The following is a 22,748-nucleotide window of genomic DNA, read 5'->3' as shown; positions in this document are numbered from 1 at the left end:
GCTTGGGGAACCAGCACTGGGTTTTAAAGCTGTCCAAAGTTAACATAAGATAAAAGAGAGTACAAGCAATTTTATTATCTGTTTTACATGGATAGAGCAGGGGAATGTTAGTCATATACTTTGGGTGGGGCTAGGCATCGTTCGTACTTTTAATATTGACTCTTTTTGTAACCGAGATGTTTGTAACTTATAAGGGAATGAATAGTAAGGTTACGTTTCACCTGCACATTTTACATGTACTGATTAATATTACGAAAGACTTCTTTGACTGTCAAGCAGAAGACCTTATTATATAAAACAAGATAATGAATTAAATCCAAGTATTTAATTTTGATAATAAATGTAATAAAATTGAGAAAATACTCTTGTTGCAGATTCCTTTCACAAAAGATTGTGGAGCCAAGAATAAATGCATTTCAGATCTCGTTCTGAATGTAAAAGCAAGCATAGCTGGAGACAGGTAACTACACTGGATTTATTGTATCACTTAATATCTGTACAAAATTTCTATGTAAATTATAAATTCTGTACTCCAATAAGATAATGCTATGGCATAGTTTCCAAATCAGAAAACAGATTTAAAGTTAAGATGTCCAACAAACTTATTTCATTTTACAGCGCTTCTCCATTCATTGTGAAATCACGCAATGATAAGTTCACCATCCAACTATCTGTCAAGAACAAAAAAGACAGTGCCTATAATACTAGAGTTTTGGTTCAGTATTCTCCAAATATTATTTTTGCTGGAATTGAGGTAGGAATTTTTCACTTTTATCTTTATCATAACCTATATTGGTAGGGAGATCTCAGGAATCCTTTATATTAAGGCCTGAATTTTACTGCTCTGGCATCCTCTCAGTTGATGGGAAGAGCTGGCCTTGGGCGTGCCATCCTCACTCATACATCTAAGATAGTGTATTTATTTTGACCTGAGAGGACTATGGCTTCCCCTCCCTTAATGACAGACACAAGTTTTACAATGACACTAAGACAGAAAGTAAGTGCCGGCATCTAAGGGATGAATATCAAAATTACAAATTCTTTGTACATCTGTAGATCCAGAAATGCCTCATTATTCATCAGCACAGTTCCTGTGCTCCTCAAATTCTGCTTTTGCGCATGTACAAAAAAGCACTGCCTTGGAAGAGCAGCATGGCTCAGTGCTGCCTCATCCCTACCTCAGAGAGCATTTCCAAAGCAGCTGTTTTTCTGCCTGTGTTCACCGAAGGGCCTGACTCAATACATAGGCTAAGAATTCACCCCGCTCAGGTGGTAAACTTTTGAGATGTTTGTTTTCAGTCAACAGTCCTCTTGTTGCCTGAAGAATACCATGAGAAATCAAGGATCCAAAGCACTGTCGGTGACCCTGTGGCCATAATTTATGAAGCATGAATGTCATTTTTTGTTTCCAAGTTAGGTATACAATTTCCAAAATTATACATAAATACTGTGTACTTATACATATTTTGATCTGTTTGACCCTATGACTAATTTATATGATGTCCAGTTTGTATATAGTAAATGCTAACATTCCGAACACTTTCACTGGAAGGGAATAATGGCAACTAATTCATGTAGATGTCCATATGTGGAAATTGTTTTGCAGATGTTGTGGCTTCCTATTTTAGTTCCAGTTCAGCTAAGACTTTGACTCTTACAATGTTTTGATGATGAAAAGTGACAGTGATATATAGGTTTGGTAAACCATTGATGGTTTATTTTCTTGGTCAAAATTTAACAAATGTTTGCACACGATCAAACTATAAAAAACTGATTTCAATTTCTTTTCTGTTTAGGATATTCAGAAAGATAGTTGCGAGTCCAATCACAACATCACCTGCAAAGTGGGATATCCCTTTCTAAAACCTGCACAAGAGGTAAAATGTTCTCATGTGGGGAAGGTTTTCTTGCTCTATGCTGTTCTAAGGCCAGGACAGTCCATGTTGGCTATAGTTGTAAAGTAGGGAATTTTTGTGAGACCCAGTAGTCATTTATTTACACTGTAAACATTTTTGTTCAGTATTCTAGGCATTTTACTTTACACTGTACGTGAAATTCCAGCAGCCTTCTCTAGGCAGCTCATCTCCACTGTGGTTACCAGGCTTTGGCATTTAGTTCCTTCTTCAGGCAGTGGAGAAAAAAATGGTTTTGGTAATTTGCTTGCAAGATCAGCTGGTTTGTATTAAGAATCATTTAGTTATGTATTTCTAATATTGTATGTAAGAAGTTTTATTGAGACTTCTTAGTTCTGAAAATTTGAGGCTACTGTTTAATAAACAGCTGACTATTAGATTTCCTTCTTGTTTGGGGCAAAAACAAAAAAGGGGATTTCTTCATAGAAAAGGGTTAAAAAGTGTATAAGGATTCCATAGATACAAGTACCAAAATTTAGCTCATTTTTCATCTGATCAAACCTTATTAATGTGCTTTTATTTCCTTTAAAGATGTGTAATTTATTTCTTCAAACAGATTTCCTTCAAAATATCATTCCAGTTCAATGCATCTTATCTACTGGAAAATGCTACTGTTCATGTATATGCAACAAGGTTAGTTGCAGTTGTTGCTTTTCCTCTTGTGCCCCCCCTTTTTTTTTTTAGAAAGCTCTACATTTTTACCATGTGTTTCATGGTAAAACTCAGAAGAGTTTAAATAATCTGTAGAGGGGGCAGCTTTAGAGATGTACTAAAGAGTAACAAGCAGTGGATCGAGTGGACTAAATAGCTGTTTGTCTCTACAGCCTGAGAGTCAGAAATGAGTCAGAATTCACAGGAGCTTTAGCTTCAAAAAGTTTTTAATCACTTACAAAATTACAATGGATTTGAGCATAAATTGCAGTCTATGCTATGGAAAGGCTCAGCCCTTAAACAGCACCAGCATTGCAGAGGTTTGCCTTGATAGTGCTGGGTGGGTCAATGGACCTTGCTTGCCCTCAGTGTTTGCCGTCCCTGGGAAATACAGGAGTGGTGCAAGAGTAGCGGCCATGATGTGATCCATCTTCATTCAGTCAGCCACAGTCTGTATTCTCTTTTTAACAAAAATGTGTCTCTGAGCTGCAGCTCCTGCAGGACTTACCTTTTTAGTTACTGGAAATGGCCTTTTGAATTTATTTTTAGTAGCTAATAATTAGCTGGAAGTGGCTAGTGTGGTTTTGTACGCAGAGCTGTAATTATTTCACTCTCTCCAATAGTCCTATTGTGTGTTTAGGTGAATATCACAGTCTGATCTGAGCGGCATATGTTTTTTTTCAGTGACAGTGAAGAACCACCTGAGACCTTGACTGACAACAGAGGACATGTTACGATTCCAGTAAAATACGAAGTAGGATTAATATTTGTAAGGTATTCATGCTTCTCCATGCTTCTATTTGCTAGCATATTAAATAGCAGGTGTTCAAAGAAAATAATATTGTTTTCTTGTTGAGCTGTGCTGAATTAAGTGTGTACAAATGACAGCTTCTAGTCTCTTGAATAGGAAGCACAGGCTTTATTGAAAACAGCAGTTGTGTGAAATAATGGAGCAGTCACTGTCCCTATCAGGCTCCTTATCTAATTAAATTTGATCTGCAATTTGAAAGTACAACAGCAGCTTTTGTTGACTCTTGTACTTTGCTCCATTCATTCAGAAGCATTTCAGGTATATAAGAAAGCACACTTCAAGCTTCCTGATAGCCAGGAATTTTTATCACTGTGGTAATGCATAGTATGGTGTTTTCTTTCCAGCTTCAAAAATTATCCTTAATTTTAGTTTATTACAGGGTTTTTTGTCAGTTCAGGTACAAGTTTTAATGCAGGTCTTGTAGTATACTTTGTTTTCAGAAATAACTGGAATTCAGTTAAATTCTGTCTGTGAAAAACAGGTATAGTATGTATAAATAATGTCATAGAATACAGTGCATCGTGTGTGAGTGTGAATAATTAAGTTAAATTCATTTTGGGTGCATTTCAGAGTTCAAATCCAGCCTTCATTTGTCCCACGTGAGAAAAGGTTGAGCTTAGCTAGTTTTGCTCTGCTTTTTCTCTGTTCTCTCTCTTTTAGGAATCTGCCTGTTTCACATGGCAGTACTAGAATAAGGAATGGCACAACTAGAATAAGGATGGCATAATCAGGCCCTGATACATCATTTCTGGGAGCAATATTTGCCTATTTCTAGTTTTAACTGAAAACATTTGAAATATACATAATAGCTTAAAAACCAGCACTACTCAGAAAATGGATGAATTGTACTTTAGTGGCAAAACTAGCCCTGGAGGATTAATAAAAAGATGAAAAGATCTATATAATTAACTAGTAGAGTTTATTGTTTTTTGCTGCTTATTGTTTGTTTGTTTTTTAACCTGCAGTGTTTCCAAAGAGTACCATGTTATAATTGCAGCAAATGATACCGTCCCTACTGCTATTAACACAACTGAGAATATTGGGGATGAAGTTACTCTACATTATAGGGTAAGAAACAATTAAAACTACATGGTTTAGGCACTGGCTTCAAATCCTTTCGCCTACTTTAATTCACTTAATGTGATAACCTATTACTTAAGTAGCAGGTGTGCAATACATTAATCCTTCTGTGTGAGCATTTGGTGCTTGACTCTTTTTTTTGCTGTCTTGCTTAGGAATAAAACAAGTCAGAGGTTCTCAGTGTGGTCCATTTTCTGTGGGATAATTCCGGAGGGCTTTAGAGAGGCTGCCTTCAGCAGGGGAAAGAAAGCATGTGCTAGTAAATTAGAAGTTGACCTAAATTCATTACAGTTTGGAACAGATATTTCCAAGAACCTATCAGCTTTGAAAAAGAGAAATACCATGCTCTAAGAATGTTGTCTTCCTAATTGACAGAATATTGCAAACTAAAATCATCTGGAATGGAAGAGAGATTTTGTGGACTAGAAGCCCAGCCTGAAGGAGTAATAGGACTGAACTTAGTTATTTTGAAAGCATCTCTGTTTCCCAGTGTCAAGTCCAAAGCTGAACACGGGTCTGATATACAGTTAATAAAAGTCTCTACATCATCAAATTTCTGTCTATAAAAAATGGGTGATGGAAAGGTCTAGCTTTCTGTATACAGCAATGTCAAAGGTTTTGTAGTATATTTTAGCCTACCTACACTGTTTACTCAGCTTCTCTTTTTAGCTTAAAAGTCTAAATCGAGCAATCCCAAGGCTTTTGGTGGATGTTTAAGACATTATTCATCTGATTTCTAAATCTTCCCTTTCTGAATATAAAAGGGAGCTGCTGGACTGCAGAGCATATCATTTAGGATCTAGTAAGAGTAACTCATCTCTGCGAGCAGCTTATCATAAATAAGTTGGCAGAAGAAAAAAAAATGAAAGGGATCTTGAGTATTTATTAAGCTCATCTGCTTCTGAGACAGGATCACCAGTTTGCCTGCCACCAATTCCGCTGATGCATTTTCTCCATCCTCTGCCACAGAAAGCCTGTTCAGAAGGACCTGCAGCTCATGATTATGTCCTGTGACCTGCAGAATGCATGTCCTGTCAGGGAAAAGAGGGGAAAGGAGTGGATGTGCAGGAAGGCTGTTGCCTAAGCACACTTGGGGAGAAACCACAAGGAGTCACTGGCCTTCTCAGCAGTGGCTCCTCTAGTATGTTAAAGCATTTGGGGGCTTTTTGAAAAATCACAATGAAATTAGCTTAGATAGAAGTTCCAGATTGTAAGTAGATATAATAAAAAAAGATGAAAAGGAGGAATTGATGTCAAAATACCCTTTTCCACCTGTTCTCTTACTTTCCTTCAGTAAAACTTTTTTTTATGAAGACCAGAAGAGAATGTGTCTGCTAATTCAGAACAGGCTGCTCTTGGGGAAAAGGTTCATCACGCTCACTTTTGGCATGACTGATGGCAGAGAGGGAAGAAAAACATAAAAGAAAAAAAACACCACAGAAAAGGAAAACACCACAATCATATAGCAATAAAAGAAGGAAAGTACTAAACCCAAAACCATATTTTTCTTGTTTTTTACAGATTGAAAAAGGTGAACACTTTCCAATGCCAAACCTCACACTGCAGATCTTATTTCCCAATGAAACATCAGTCAAGAACACACTTCTCTACCTTACTGCATTGTCATCTTCCAATGTAAGTTAGGAATTTATGTTTTCATTATTGGTGTTTTAAATTTGGAAAAGTTTTTTTGTTTGTTGCAAGGAATTGCAAAATGCAAATGCTTGGATTTATGCATAGCTTCAAGGTTAATCCCGATTTTATTCTAAAAGACAAGATGCTGATGTTTTAAAAGAAGGTAAAGGTGTGCATAGGAAGACAGAAACAAAGTTTCTCAAAAGGAAACAAGCAAAGCTAAAACAGCACTGAATGCTAATTTGAAGATAACGAGATTAGTTTGATATATTTCCAAGTGACAAGGGGTCCAGGCTGGGATATCAGAGATACAAGTTTCTAGCTTTGTTTTGCCTACTGAGCCTGTGATTATATCTCCTTTATTAGCAGTTCCTATTGAGAGTGCTCTGGTCCTGCTATTTAAATCTAGAGCACAGTCTCCTGTTCAGTAGTCTTTTTCGGTTACTGAAAGTAGCCTTCCTGTACACCTGCTCTCCAGAACTAGCAATCCTCTGACTTCTTCCTTGTCTGGGGCACCGAAACATCTTAAAGGTGTGGGAGGTCACATCTTTCAAATACTCCTCACTGCAGCCATCTTTCGAGAGTGATTAGTTTTTCCATTTCATTCCTCCAGAGCAGCTGGAGGAGATCACCGTTTCAGCAAGTCCCATGGTTCCAGATCTATAGGTATTAAAACTAGAATTGCATGAATAAGTGGGCGATTGAACAACCCACATATCACTAAGTGGTGACCTGAAGCTCTTTTTTTTTGTATCTTTCACTCAGAAACAGAAACACATACACACCCCAAATATTTCATTTAGTTTTGAGGTGTTGCACCACTAAAAACAAAACAAAGGGTCAAAATGAAAGTTCAAAGTTCACTTTAAAAAAAAAAATCTTGTTTAGAATGCAAAGAAATTACGTCTGTTCCTAAATTTCTTCCCCCATTTTTTCATTCCTAGATAATCACCGCATTTGAACTAAGTGTTTGGTTTTTTTTTTTTTTTTTTTTTAAACATAATTCCACAAATCTGCATTTTTCTTCAGGTATAATTCACCTGCCTGTAGCTACACTCTAGTAATAGTGTTGTAACAAAGTTCACTGCAGGGAATTTGCAATCCTTCTTCACACTAGTATTCTGGAAGTAAATGACCTGGACCAAAAAAACACCTACCCCCCCACTACTGAAGGATTTGCCAGCTACTTTTGAAGGAGGCAGGGCCAGGCAGCCGTGCCCTGCATCCAATGCTTCCCAGGCAGCGGGGCAGAGGCAGGCTCCACCAGCAGGGTAAGCAGCTTGCTCACTGTGGATCCCCTTCCTGCAGTTAAGAGGATCTAGCCTAACATGAATGCTCTAGTAAATACTAGGGATTAGGAAGTCCTTTATGTTCCAGGGGACTCATCTGTTCAGTCACAGCTCAAAACTATATAGATAAAGGAAACAGAAAAAAAAGGCAGATTTTAGAAAACCGAATGAGTCTGAAAGCTTGTTCCTGTCCAAAAGCTGTTCAGTTCTCTTAATAGCCAGCTCTTGCTGGTTCATGTAGCAGTCATCTCACATGAAGCTCATGTGTGCCTCTACAGCAGATGTTTAAGATGTTAAACAGCTGGAGTAAACTCTACTGTTAAGTAGAGTTTAGATTAAATTATCTCATAAGAAGTTCACTTGTTTGAAAAGTGGTATTTCAATAGCTATGCCATCTGAATTCGCTCTTCTACACCCTCACAATATGCAGTTTTATTGCATTTAGCTACTTAGTACACTTAGTAAATATCATTAATGTTAGCTTGTTTCCAGAGTGTCACAGATGAGTGATGCACTTCACTTGTAAGAGAGAAGCAGCAATATGTTTTATTGAGCTAAGACAGTGATTTAACAAAGTTCAATGGCAGATAAAACAGTGATTTAACAAGATTTGTTGGCAAGGCACACTCAGTTATTTACTGCATGGAGGGCAGGGTGAGCGTCAAGGAGACCGTCCCATTGAGTCATGAGGTTCAGAGTGGACCCCCTTGCTTTCCAAACTCCTCCTCAGAGGAGTCTGCATGCAGCTGGATCCAGTCTTAGTCCCAGACCTGGTCAACAGTTTATGTCTAAAGGCTTATGTGCACAATCAGTCAGAGATGCAACTTAGCAAAGTTTGCAAAGCTTCAGCACACTGTTAGTCATTTACCAAGGACCTGTCACAGGCAAGGAATCTCTCAACCTTGAGAGGCATCTCTACTCAAGAGGCAGTTCTGCCATACAGAGCTTAACAGGCACTGGGCTGCCTCCCCTTCATGGGGTAAGATGGTTGACTCGTAGTCATATTTGCATACCAGCTGTATTTGGGTGGGCACATGCTTAATTAGCTCCTGGCTATGTGCTGTTTATGGAGAGGTCAGATTGTGGTGGGGGGAAAGAGCACACCATCACACAGAGCTTTTAGACTTTACAGGAAAGAAGGGTCGTGGGGTTTGTTGGTCTGTTTGTTTGTTTGTTTGCTTTGGTTTTTTGGTAAAAGACTGGATATTCAGGCAATAAGAATAATATTTGTATTTCTTCTAACAGAATGCTATCTGCCAAACTAGTCACCCTGTAGACCCTTTAAAGATCAGCTCTGGGAAACCATTTGTGTTGCAAAACATAAAAGAACCTACAAAAGATACGATTATGGTAAGCCTACATAAAATATATATGTTACTTATGAGTGTTAACCCAGATCTTTGAGCTGAGTATTTCTGCAATAAATATATAAAAATGTCTCTCAAACTGCATGGAAACTGACTTTGTTTGTCTTAATACCCTGAAAAGGTGTCTTTACGTAGGACTGACTGTATATTTTTATTATTCCTGGCTACAGAACTGTATGTGGACTGGAATGTTGGACCAATTCTTAGCAGATGTGTAAATCATAGTAGCATATTTGACAGCTGAGTAGATCTTCATCTTCTGTATTCCTGTTGTAATTAACAAAAAATAGTATTTTGAAGGCTTCTCATCTCCTTTTGAATTTTTTAAGACATCCAGTTAAAAATGCTTTCAAATGCTACCACTCTGATCTGACAGATTTTCTAGACAACTGGTAGAAATGTAACTGATGACCCCAGTTGAAAAGGACTGGCCTCTCACATTTAACACTAGCTGAAACGGAGGAGTTGCAAAGTATAATTTTGCTGACATAGTTATGTTGCTAAGTCAGGGGGAAACCATCGTATTTGGCGTAGTTGTACAAGCTGAATTTCTGGTGTCCACGAAGCTATGCCAAGAGGATTTAGCCACGCTACCATATGTCCTTCACAGAGGTAATGTAGGTCTAGGTGTCTCAGCATACAGGCCGCAGAGTGCTGGTCATCAGGACACTGAAAATAATCAGAGCCTTGGAGACGTTTCTGAAGTACTGAGCTTCTCTTCTCCTCCCAACTAGCAAATGACACTGGATGTCACAGCATATCTATGATTTCTACATAGTGTGTTTACATGTTTTTATTCTAGTAATATGAAAAATCTTGTATTATTAATTCATGCTGGGAACTTTTAAACAGGACTGTGATACATACAGCTGTGCATTTATAAATTGTGCCCTGGTTCCTTCTGACATAACTCAAGTGAATGTTTCATTAAGAGTATGGAAGCCTACCATCATAAAAGTAAGTAAATCCCATTTGCATTTGTAATACTCCTGGGTTTGAAAAAATTAAGACATTGTAATGTCTTTTTGAAATTGTATCTTTAATTATCTTACATATCAATAGTCCTCTAGTACTAAGTTTTAATGTGGAAAGATTTCTCAGGTCTAGAAAGGATTTATGATCAAAAGGAGCAGACAGAGGAGAGTGACTAGACCTCAGAGCACACCTCAGTGTTGTCTGATGGTTATGATAATCATGAGGCTGTTGTTTATTTTGCTCAGTTGATGAATCTTTGACACCAAATTTGTGTTTTGTGTCTTCGTCTTTTTCTGGAAAATAACAGGACGGAGGGGAACCGCCACACAGCAGAATTTTAAAAAGCCTGTCTCTGTGGTCAAAGTAGTCAAGATTAATTAGTATTTCTCTGGCATCTCTGATCTTTGCTCTTTTAAAATGATATTCCTGTCTTTCAGCATGTGCTGCTAAAGGTGGCACGCATGAGCACCTTCACTGACGTTTATACACGCACATTTTTCAGCAGCAGCACCACGAGTTCTCCCAGGTTTAATTGCAGGCTTTTTATTTCAGTCCCAGAATTTGAGCCCTTCATGAGGCTCATCCTTCCACGTGCTGAGGTTTCTGGGCAGTTTGTCCTGGTGGGCCAGAGATCCCTGTATGCTCTTTCTTTGTGTCTTTGTTCTTGAAGATGGACAGAATTTAGCTTCATGGGCAGGATTAATGTAATCTTCTAGTTTCAATAGTAAAATTGCTGTTCTGCCCAATTTTATTTAACAATGGCAACAAAGATGCCCCGCTACGTATGCATCTGTCACAAAACTTTGTTCTTTATCCTTAAGTTTTCCTTCATCCTTCTTATTTCTACAAAGCTGTCTGCTTCAAAATGTCAAGTGTACACCATAGGCATGTCTCTTTTCTTCCAGGCAAGTATTCACAGCTTAACCCTTGTTGTGAAAGCATTACTTAGAAGTGAAAACTCATCACTGATTTTGAGAAAAGACCATCAAAAACTAGAGGTAAGCACATGTTAATTCATGGATTTACTCTTCACAGGCTTTACTCTGCTACCGAATCATTCATTATCACTCATTACTAGTGAACTGATTGCTACCTGTTGTAAACTACTGTCTTATTCTAAATGTTCTTTATTTCAGTTTAGTTTATGTCAAACAAACCTGGTTTAAAATTAAATTAGTATCCACACAACCTTTTGTATTAATTTAATTTAATTGGTTTAGAGGCTTTGTTAATCACTGCCATCTTTCAGGGAGACAGGCAGTGAGTGATAAAGACTCGACTAAAGAAACTCCCTAACATACACTTTCACTGCTCATATTTTAGGTACTCTTCCCTAAATCCTTTATAGCAATGATTACTGCTTTACAGCAGGGCCAATGTTCATTAAATTAATATACATTGTGAGATATATAAGTACAAAGTTTGATATTGGAGATTTTTTTCTCAATTCCCTCCTACAAATCCCTGTACTTAAAATGAAATGGTACTCTGGAAAATCAGTGTCTACTGATAAAAGTTATGCTGCTCTGTTGACGCTTTAAAGGGAAATGCTATTTATTTTTTACATTCTTAACACTTTGCAGACCATGATTAAGATTTCCAAAGAACTCCAGCCAGGTACCGTCCCCTTGTGGGTTATCCTCCTGAGTGTCTTTGCTGGACTCCTGATACTTGCACTGCTTATATTTGCTTTGTGGAAGGTAAGCTGCATGTTCTCGTCTTCATGAAAACAAACAAGTATGCTTAAATTCTCTGCCTTGTTCTTCCTGTAATTAGAACTTCACAGACACTAATATTATCTATTGAGCAGAACGAGATCTTCTGGAAATGGTAAATTAATAAAACTGCATTTTTCCAAAGTGTAATATTTAGTGCTCACCAGTTGGCATCTGTACTGCCAGCATGTTATGAAAAGACAAATGTAAATAGATTTTAGTGCTCCAAAGTTTTTTTGTTTTAACTTTGGCTGTGGCATTTGTTAACCTGGCTGTTCTCTCTTTGCACTAAAGATACTAAGCCTGTGCTTTAAGTATTGCCACAAGTGGGCAGTCTTCTTCAAGCTAAATATACAGTTAATGTTTAAGTTAGAAGGTTACATCATATAAATTTTAACATGCATACTCTCCTGAAAACTTTGACAACTATAAAATAAAGTATTATTTATTCAACTGAGTACCAACTCTCATCAAGCTTGTTAGCCTTTGACATTTTGTGAGCATAACAATGATTCAGCAGTCACTCACTGCATATAAACTGTACTCAATTTGTCTGCTCTCATGAGATGTCTCTTTAGTTTTTCCGTTCCAGGAAAAGCAATGTTGTACTTCACGATAAAGAATTAAATGACTTTTCACTTTATCCATAAACATAAACATAAACATTAAAATAGTAATAAAAAACAGTGTGAATGCTACCAATATGTACCAAGTTGTATGCTTTCAGCATCCTATTTATTAAATACTACTTTTCTCTTCTGTAGGCTGGATTTTTCAAAAGACCACTAAAGAAGAAAATGGAGAAATGAAGAAAAAAAATGCAGAAATTTTTTCTCAGGTCTGCCTCAAATATGTGACTGTAAAATTACAAACTCAAATATACATGCAGTGTTCACAATGTTTTCTAAACTCCAGTGCATTTAAAAAAAAGAAGCAGAACAACTCCAAGCAAACAAATTGAACACTTCGGTGAATGATGCAAAGGAAGAAGAAACAGCCTTATGGTATTTTGTGATACTCAAGAACATAACTTTAAGTGTTACTCATTTTTGGAGAGTAACTCAGTTCAAAGGTTCTAAGGTTTTTTAATAGGGGAAAAAATGCCTATTCATATTTTTATATGTATATACACATATGCGGAATCATTTTTCATCCCAAATTATGCAACAAATCAGCTTGTATGTAGCAATCCCAATCTCTCTATCACATTTTATGATTTTTGAAGGGAAAAAGCACCATATTCAAAATTTCCATCTTATAATGGGACTGCAAGTTTGTGAAGCAGAAAGTTCAAACTTTGAGAATGCATCAAACACTGTATGGTATATTGATGCAGTGATAATTCAAAAGATAGAAGCACCTGCAGGTTTGTGGGTGAAAAAATACTGAAATTCCATGGACTTCTCTTTCTGCTCAGTTTAGTGTGTCCAGCTATACCCAGGATACTTCAAGAAAGAGATTTTTATTGTCAAAAGGACCATTAAGGATTGAGCCATTAAATCACATAACTGTTTGAACTTGAAACAAATTTTTGCAGGCCTAAAAATGTATGCACAGAACATATTCAAGCCCATCTGATTGCACACTGTACTTAAATAAGCAGAGGCACAATTGTATCTGCAAAATGAAGTGTCCATATTTATAGAAAAAATTTTTAGAGGTACCCTGAAAGTTTGACTCTTGCTGTATATCTTGGAGTAGCTAGGAGGGTGCTTCATAAACTATCATGTAAATTTATTGTGTATCTATTTAATCCAATAAGTTTAAAGTGTACAAAATGATAAATAACAAAAGAGCACAGATAGGAAACTTAGCACTGGCAAGCTCCTTCTAGTATTACCAGTCACACCTCATCTTTGTTACTTATGAGTTTAAGAAGTGATGAAGAATTTGCATATTAAATAAGCACTTAGTAAATGATGTTTATATTGTGTCAAAGACTAAAAATTTATATAAGAATACACTGAAATGTAGATAGCAAAGTATTTCTTTAAACCTATTTAGAATATTCAGTTTAACAGGAAACTTCCTCCTCCTTTCTTTCACACACTTGTTTTCCTTCTACAACAAGGGTTCACAGACTGCATGTTGTCCTTGAGACCTTCCCACATTCCTTGCAGCAACACAAATTTAGCAGAAGAAAGTGGAGACCAGCAGGCAAAGTGCAATGTTGCATCAGCATGTTACAAGATTGCCAATCAATCAAAAAAGGTTGAGGAGTACTTCTATAAAATATTCTCATTTGTGGGAATGCCTTTGTTTTGCCAAAGAAGCCAGCGTAACTTATTCCTTTTCTTGGTACAATTCTCACTGATATGAAAAAACTCTTGTAGTTTCCCTACAGGTTGTAACATATTGATAGACTCCACTGACTTTTGGTAATAGCTTAAGAAGTAATAATATATTTTATAAAGGTTTTTTTTTCTTTAAGAATAGACCATAGATTGCATTATACATGCTGGCAAATACAACTCTGGAAATGTGCCAGAAGGTGTTCTATTATTTAAAAGATGCTGTCACTCTTAAGTCCCTTCTATCTAGCTCCTGAATTAGAAATTACTGAGAAAGGCTGAAACTTATCTGAATACAGCAAGTATGGTTATGTTTGACATCATTTGTAATTTGTCCTTGTGTCTATGGGAAACGTGGTTGTTGGCAACAGTTTGCATAAAGTAGGGTGATTCAGAGCAGAGGACAGAGCCCCAGGTGGGAGCTCTGTGGGTCGCTGTGCCCTGCAGAGCCTGTGAGAGTCGCGGTGAAGTCACTAGAGTCAATGAACTTGAGTCACGTGCTTGTCTGCACATCTGAAAGCATACCTGATCTGAAGCGATCTGAAAGATGTGTTGATGTGATTCTGAGCATAGAATGACAGCTTGAATGGCAGCAAAAAATGAAGTAGAAGAGTTGTGGATAAGATCCCTGCTTCATTCATAGTGCAAATTAGGTAGTCCTTGAAGGAAGGCAAAAATCCACTTGTTGAACAATGAAGGTAAGTTAATATTTGCAGAAGTGTTTTTATTCCAGTGTGAGGTGCAGGTTTTATTTTTAAAAAATGTAAGATTATGCCAGTTTGTCTGAAACAATTGTATAGCACTCATCACCATGGGATCTGAATGCCTCAGAATTATAAATGTTTTATCCTTACAGTATCTCTGTAAAGGCATAGCAGTGCTATTACCCTGTCAGTTTTGTAAAGGAACAGAATTATGAAGGGACTGTGACTTGCCTATGCACAAATAGAAAGTCTGTGGTAGCAGAGGAAATACTTTTATTATTATTCACCCAGTTTGTTAACCATAAGGTCATTTTTCCTGGCTTCATAAAGTTAATCACTCTATTTAAGTTATGCAGGTAACACATCTTTTTTTTGTAGCATACTTTTATTTTTTTAAGCATTTCACTTTTCAGTTATGATAATCTGTTAAGCAGAGCTTTTTACTTTTTCTGATGAAAGTTCATGTTTAATTTTAGAGGATCAGCCTAACTGAATAATATACATCAATAGAACAGTCTATTTCCCTAGATAAAGACTATGTAAAAATACAGTAGTAGTATATCATTGCAAAGTATATTTGAGATCAGAGTTCCATTCTTTTTAGTCTCACTTTGTACTGTAAAAGCAATAATAAGCTTCATATAGCCACACTACTTTCCTGTTTATGTCGTGGTGCTTTCTCCATTTTCACTTGTGTCCTATTATCAGATTTTCAATTGTAATATGTATTTAAAATATTAGTATGTAAAGGGAATATCACAATAGCACATGTTAGTTTCACACAGACTAAATTACTAAAAGCACTTTTTTTGCCATAGAACCTTTCTGCACAGCACTGCAAGACCTGTATTGTATTCCTTCTCACAATATACAACAGAAAAGTCTACTGAAATCACTATTGCAGACTCCAGGAACATCTCATAGAAATTTGGCAGGCACAAACAACATCAGAACAGCGTGTAATATGCTTTAGGCCTATAAAAAGAAACACTAGGGTTGTAATATGATTCTAATAACTAGTGAGCTAAATATTTTTGTTCATTCAAATATAAACTTAAAAAAAACAGTTTGGGTGTATAATCAGGGCTGATGCTATGGAGAGAGCCTAGCCCAGTTCAATTTCTAACTTCAGCACTTAAGTACCTAACGTTAGAATGCACCAACAAGCTCTTTCTGTGGCAAAGAACTTTCCTGGAAAGAAGCAAGAACCTTGAAATGCTTCAATCTGAAGCTGTTTCTAGAGGTTGTCAGTCCCCCTACATAATTCAGGAAGACTTGCAAAGCCGCATCTACAATAGAGCAATCTCCCTAGGTGGCTGCGTATGTTACAGTGCCTGTCCGGTGTCATTTTGAGCCCTTGCTACACACACCCGCCACCTGTCCTTATGCCTTCCCTAGCCCCTTGGTACATCTGCTGGGCCAAGTCATTTTAAGCACAATGACCCTCTTCTGCAGAGCTGGTCAGGTGAATCCACCTTCACTTGGAACCAAGGTATTTCATCTCACTGGAAACAGAGAGGCTGGAGTTAGGGTCAGGCTCATATATGTACAATTTATGGTTCCACATTATCTAATTGTTTTAATTTCTTGGATTAACTGTATTTTTATATGGTGATGCCACCCAGAAGAAAAAAAAAAAAAAAAAAAAAAAAGAAACAGAGCAAGGGAATCAAAATGCACCATTGTTAATTATACCACTTAACAGGAATAAGATGGAATTTTGCATCCTCTTTAAGAAAGCAAAATCACAACATTCTGCACTGCATCTCTTTTTCTTGTAAAATTATTACTTGTGTTTTATTGATTAAAAAAATAAAAAATGAGTGTAGTGAACTTCCTTCGTAATGTATTTGTTTGCCTCCCAATGATACAGAATCAATATAAAGGACTATCAGTACCTAAAACCAAATACATCTACCTCTCAATAGAAGGCTATTGTAGAAATAAGCATTGTTGCACACCATAATATCAATGAAATTTTGAAAGTACTGCAACTAAAATATGCTGTCAAGCTTTCAGAAGGACATTGGCATTAACTGTACTGATTCTGTGCTTGTACATTGTACACATTTGAAAGCTTTTCAGACAACAATAATGAGATTTTCTGGCACAGATTTGTTTTCATGGCATTATAGACATAGAATTAAAAGACATATCTACTCATCTAACCATTCTTCCTATCCAGTAGTTTTTTCTCTACAACTTATTCCTCTAACCCAGTCAGTTGTCTTGCAGTTTTGAATGAGTCTCATCATATTCCTTAGCTAGCTAATAAAACATTTGCATCAAGACTTCCTAGAAAACAAATATTACGCCTTTTGTATCACAGTTAACTTTTTAAAAAACATTACAAAATATGCAACTAGTCTCTCATCAGAGACTGCTTTGATGGTGAATCACAAGTCTCCTAACAACATCCTGTCCAGTCATAGGGGAGTGCTTACTAAACATACTACACCGTACATATCTGATAATTAGAGTTCTCTGGAAACTTTCCCTTGAAGTACTTCAACAGCAATCATTGAAAGGCCACTTCTTTTTTTTTTTTAATTGCTTTTTAGTAAGCTATATATAAAAAGAATTTTTAAAAATGAGAATCCATTTACAGCAAGACTTGTGCAATATAATGTATCAGTTGCACAAAACTGGATTATAATTAATAACAGCTAGCAGGACCATCCCTAATACTTCACACTTAGAGGGAAATAGCAGTTCATGCAGTATCCACATGCAGTCCACTGCATGTTTGACTCCTGCAACAATGAAGAGTCATAGATTGAATTACTGCTGAAATTCTGGTAACAGCTGACTGATACTGCAGTTTGGAAAGCATAACTACGTTCTATTTAAAGAAGAAATGGATGATAAAGTCAGATATCCTTGATGCAATCTTTTTTTAATTACAGAGGCTCAGGGCTGATACCCCAGAGACGCTCGATGTTGCATATTCAGTCTTAAAAAAAGTTGATGAAAAGGTTCTCAGGCAGCTGCTTCTGCTTACTGTAGCACCGGTGCTGCCATGGCAGGGTATAGTGCTTCTTCACTGCTTTTCACCTTTCATGCACTAACCCTTTGGCCTCCTTTCCCCAATGTTTTAATCCTTTTCAGAAATCGCAGGCATTCCTCAGGGGCTCACTGAATGTAGCACCTCCTAGGCAGCTATACAGAAGTGGGAGAGAGAGCAGAAATACTCAGAGCATATTGCCTGTTGAAATCTAGTGGGTCAGTTGTCTCAGGACACTTTTCCTCTCTCTGCTAGCTATTGATTTTCCAGGGTGCCCACCGTGAAATCCTGCTTCTCGGTTATGGTTCGGCTTATAGTTTTTGATTTAGGACTGGAAGATACTGAGTATATATCTACTGTAACACCTCATGTATCTGTTTCAGTATTGTATATGGTTCTTAAGGTTTATTCGCATTAAGGGTGCTATCATCCTCTGAGTTAATGGAGTATGGTCAATCTCTCTCTGAAAGTTTCCTTCATATATTCTCAATGTCATGGAGCCTTTTCTTCTTATCAGAGGATATCCTCCATTTTCCCTGACAAGCTGTCATGGGTAAAACAGCCTTGACTCAAGGAATTTCACTTAATTTAATTTATTGCCAAGTAAGATAAACTTTTAGTTACCGATTGAGGTACTGAGAAACAAGTCATAAACAAGTAAATAAGCATGAACAAGAAGACATAAAGAACTAAATCTTCCCTTTCTCCAGGCCCAACTTCAGCCCCCCCTTCCTAGTCTCCACTTCCCTTGCTTTTGCCCCACGTGACACTCAGGCCCACGTCCTTCGGTGAGGTGATGGGTGGTGCAGGTGGGCTCCATGCCTCTGTCTACCGCTCCATGCTTCTGCCTCTTTTCTACCACCACTCCTGGCTTCTTACTCATTTCCTCTGCTCTGGTGTGGGTCCTTCATGGCCACAGTCCCTTGGGGGTGTCCCTGCCCCAGCATAGGTACCGCACGGCCACGGTCCCTTCAGGGGCTTATCTCCTCTGGCATGAAGCACCTCCTTCCAAGAGCACGTTTCCAGCCGTGTCCCCAGCAATCTCCCATTCCACATGCCTCCTCCGGTCCTCGAAACAGGTCTCTTTGCATTTCTCCTCACATGTCCCCTTTTGTGTCACCTTGCATCTTTCTTTTTGTGCGTCCTCCTGTGTCTCCTCTTACATGCATCCTCACATGCCTCCTCCTCCCCTTTCCCCTGCCCCTAGTGGCTACTGCCCCTTCTTAAATGCATTCAAGCAGCAGGGCCATGGGCTCCTCTGAGCAGCTCAAGTTTTGGCGCGCAGTGGGCTGTTTGTCACCATTTCAGAGCTGGCTGGAAGTGGCCGTGATGGGCACAGGCCAGTTCATGGCCTCCTCCCACCCAGGGTACCCCCGCAGTCCCCTGCCATTTATGCCAATACCCAGGCATGTGAAGTTTTGCGATTTTGTGGCAGTTGACTTTTAAGTAGACTGAAAAATTTAATTCCTTTTGTTCCTTTTGGGGAACACTAACCTTGCTGAGTAGTCTCCTCTGATGGCCGAAATTAAAAGCCATTAATATTCACTTGGTTGTTTGCCAGCTCATAAAATGTCACTGATAACTTGCTGCAATACTCCGGCCTCAGTCATTTTACACTATGCCACAACAGACACTAACATCTCAAAAATGGTCTGATGGTATTAGTTTTGTATGTCTCAAGAATCTCAACAATTACTGAGTTGTTTTTGTCCTTCTATCTGAGGGATCTGGCCTTTGAGGATCTCAGATCACAAAATCCATTCAAAGCCTGTGGTCTCCTTTACTACATAAATTTCCAGTATTTGAAAAGATGCCTATAGCTATCAGCAAACAATCACTAGCAAGTACATTTAGAAAGCAATATGTGTTTTATAAGATACTGCTGCAACACGGTTTGTCCCCTAATACAAAGCACCTTCAGATTTCATTCCAGTTTTTGATGGACAGCTAAGAGAATTTTTCTTATAGGACTGATAAAATTTTTGCAATCTGATGAGCAACACTTTTGATATATCTGGTCAACTAGATGTTACTTGACCCTGGTACCACATTTTTCCCACCCTCCTATCTGATTTTTCATCTTTAACTCAAGGTTAGCAAATAGTCAGTTGAGAATAGGTCCAGTTCAGCAGTTATGAATATACTGAAATGTATTTTCTCGGACATTCAGTATTATTTTTGAGTAGCTTGACAGGTTTAAACTAGCAAACAGTATAAAGAAAAAACAACAAGGCATTAAGTCTTAAATCCATCTCACCTTACTCATTTAAAACTCATATGTGATTCAGTGGGAATTTTTAAGATTGTCAAATTTGGTTTAAATAATGCCTACCAAATGATTAAGAAACTGCTTGTGACAGACAAATAAAAAGGAAGAATGAATAGGTTTTAATTCCACAAATTAGAAAACAATTGATGTGGTTTCAAAATAAAAATGATGAAAAATGTAAATAAAGGAATATTTTGAGGAGATAGAAGTGCTAGTCTTGTCATCATGTACTTACAGCTCCTGTCTGAGAAATATTTGGAGGAAGATATCCACTATTGTTATGGGTTCAAGTGGTTATTGGAGTTGTATCAAGGTTAATGTTTTGGTAAATGAATCTGCTGGGGGAACACTCTGGCTGTTTTCAAGAACATGAAATTACATGAACTGCACTAGCAAGCTCCCATATTGTGCCTCATTTCTAGGGTCACAGGTGAATAGGAACATTTCTTCACTGGCTACCTCACTTCCTGTGATTACAGTTTTCCCATGATGATGACAGACTTTGCTCAATCAGAAAATGAATCAATGGAAATATGCATATATACATTACGTGGGATGTAGTTCAGTAAAAACAACATGTAATTGATAAATATACACTGATATGTCTAAAGTAGGAAGCAGTGCAATGCAAAGCAAGCAGAACTGGAGAGTGATACAGCTAGTGCTGAGGACATGATGTCCACACCATACGTCTCTTGGGGTTTTACTTTGGAGCAACTGTAGTCATGTTGCATAGACTGACTAGCCACAAAAGCTGTTTGAACCCTGCTTGAATATCAATTTCATATATATTTTTCAGAGAACAGCTTGGGGCTCTGAACCTTATTTCTGCACAACTGCTCTTCAGATCAAGCCACTGGTATGCTTCTCTTTGCCAGGAGTGAAACAAGCATTAAACTATGGCTTCTGTGTTTTTTCGCTAAAAACCTGGCTTGTTCAATATTTAATCCCTTTTAGTTTGGGTGAGGTTAATGCCTCCCTGTTAAGAAATCAAGTACGTGCTGACAACTGGACTTAAAAACATTTTGCCATCGTCTATTTTGAGTCTTTGTCATCTCTTTTAGCTCTTTTCTGTTCAGTTTTAACAGTTTGTGTGGAAAGTAGATTATTTGGTTTGCAATTTTTACATGTGGCTGCATTACATTTAAAGATCTTTCAATTACCTTGTAAGAAAATTAGCTTCCCAAAATGGATGTGAGTGATTGAGATGCATGGGGAGGTGAAGGAGGCAACTCCACACCTTTCCAAACTCACCTGCCTTTCATCAGGATTAATACCGCTGCAACTTTTTTTGTGTGTGTGTGTTAGTTTGCAGGCCCATCAGAACCCCTAACTGCCTCATCATGCAGTTGTTCAAGTGCTAGAGCCACCACAAGAATTGGGGTTGGGAGTACATGGCTGGGCAAAGAGGAGCATTAGGACAGACAGACAGACAGAGAGACACTGGTTAGGCTTCCGTAAAAGCCTAGCCAAAGAGCTAGAATGAAAGAGTATGTCACCTATTGCAGCTGTGATAATGAACTGCTGCAGATGTTACAGAGCAACTTTTCAACTGAGAATACTAAGCTCAAAGTCAGGTGCTAAGCTGTGGGATTCAATTTGCTTCAAAAGGGGCCCGGGGGAGCAGCTGAAGGTCTTTGCAAGCCAGGAAGATTTCAGTGTTTTTAGTAGTCCATGGTGGATTACTCTTCCTTGCCCATGACTGGGAATTCAGATTAACCTTAAACGTCCGTATTGTTCTGAGGCGCTGAGCTCTGCACCTGCCTACGTGGGGTGAGTAGAACTGTGTCCTTTTGTTCATGCTGATCTTGCCACTTGCTAGCTTCATCAGATAACCCTAATTCTCATACTATGAAAGTGTACAACTGACCCCACCAGCTGGCTCCATGCCCCTTCTAATATTATACTTCCATTACATTTCCTCTTAAGATGCTTCTTTTCTAGACTAAAGAATCTTAATTTACTTAATTAGCCTTTGCACTGAGGCCATTTCACACGCTCCTTACCCCACTTGAGCTTTTTCCAGTTCTAATGTCTAAATGACATCCTCACAGCTAATTTTAACACTTCCTTTTTAGATTTTAACTTTCTGGTAGCTTATTCTTTTTTCCTTCAGTGGAGATATACACTGGGGTACAGCCCTTAACATAATGTTTTTGTTCAGCATGAGTCTGATAACTATTATCTGCCAAAAATAATAACTGTCAATTGGTAGATTTTCATGTGTTCATTGAACACCAAATGTACTCTTCAGGATTTTGTCAGAGAGTATGTTGCAGCTTTCTGAAGCTGAGGGACTCTTCTTTATGCAACATTCCCTAAAAAGACTCTCATATCTGTGTACAGATGCACCCACACCTACAAGCACGTTCTGATTTTTAACAGCCTAAAGCTAATTAAAATAGAAGCAATAATAGAGAGTATGAGGAGAAGGAGATACAAACTACTTGCTTCTCACTGTCTTCTGAATTCAGGAACGCTCAGGACAGCAGCCCATGGTGTTCTGGGGGTATCATGTCTCCTTGTGGGAAACTTTTTCTGCTCAGTCTTGTCCAGGCTGGAAGATACCTGATTTTTATATTATTCTGGATTGTCAGTCTTTTCTCAGGTAGCTTGCTACTGTAATATGTGGCTTTTTCAATCTTATCTTTGATTATTATTGTTGGCAAATTCTTCCAATAAGTTGTAGCCCTTCTGACAAACATCTTCAGACAAGTCACATCAAAGGAGTATCTTGGAGCCATAACTGTGTGCAAATCAGATCACCTTGTGAGAGCCCCTCCCAGAAATGTATTAACAAAAAAATCATCCATTTTGCATACCACAGAAACTGTGAGTCTGTGGCCACCCCTCACGAATGACAAATATGGAAATATCTGAATGTTTTTCTGAAAAGGTTGGCATTAAGTTTGCCGTATGTCATCATGTTAAAAAGCTATGAAAATATACATTAGCTGTAAATTCCCACGATAAAACAGATGATTCAGTATGTATTCACTAAAAATAAAATTAAAAAACAGTTCAAATATTTGTTCAGCTTCTTC

At 37.8% G+C, this 22,748-nt stretch overlaps 1 protein-coding gene across 1 annotated transcript in view; it reads left to right on the top strand.

Annotated features, from left to right (window-relative positions):
- The window catches only part of LOC135325015 (integrin alpha-1-like), a 75,042-nt gene extending 58,955 nt beyond the window's left edge, over positions 1-16,087 (top strand). The window contains exons 20-31 of the mRNA XM_064502328.1: positions 375-460; positions 619-754; positions 1,797-1,877; positions 2,470-2,546; positions 3,249-3,338; positions 4,341-4,443; positions 5,977-6,090; positions 8,625-8,729; positions 9,599-9,703; positions 10,627-10,719; positions 11,305-11,421; positions 12,201-16,087. Of these exons, the coding sequence (XP_064358398.1) occupies positions 375-460; positions 619-754; positions 1,797-1,877; positions 2,470-2,546; positions 3,249-3,338; positions 4,341-4,443; positions 5,977-6,090; positions 8,625-8,729; positions 9,599-9,703; positions 10,627-10,719; positions 11,305-11,421; positions 12,201-12,245 (1,152 nt within the window). The 3' untranslated portion in view covers positions 12,246-16,087. The remainder of the gene's footprint in view (positions 1-374; positions 461-618; positions 755-1,796; positions 1,878-2,469; positions 2,547-3,248; positions 3,339-4,340; positions 4,444-5,976; positions 6,091-8,624; positions 8,730-9,598; positions 9,704-10,626; positions 10,720-11,304; positions 11,422-12,200) is intronic.
- The last annotated feature ends 6,661 nt before the right edge of the window (positions 16,088-22,748 follow it).

This window comes from Dromaius novaehollandiae, chromosome Z, assembly GCF_036370855.1.
Source record: "Dromaius novaehollandiae isolate bDroNov1 chromosome Z, bDroNov1.hap1, whole genome shotgun sequence".
Lineage (NCBI taxonomy): Eukaryota > Metazoa > Chordata > Aves > Casuariiformes > Dromaiidae > Dromaius > Dromaius novaehollandiae.
The sequence above is the reverse complement of the archived record's forward strand: the minus strand, read 5'-3'. Positions and strand labels throughout refer to the sequence as shown.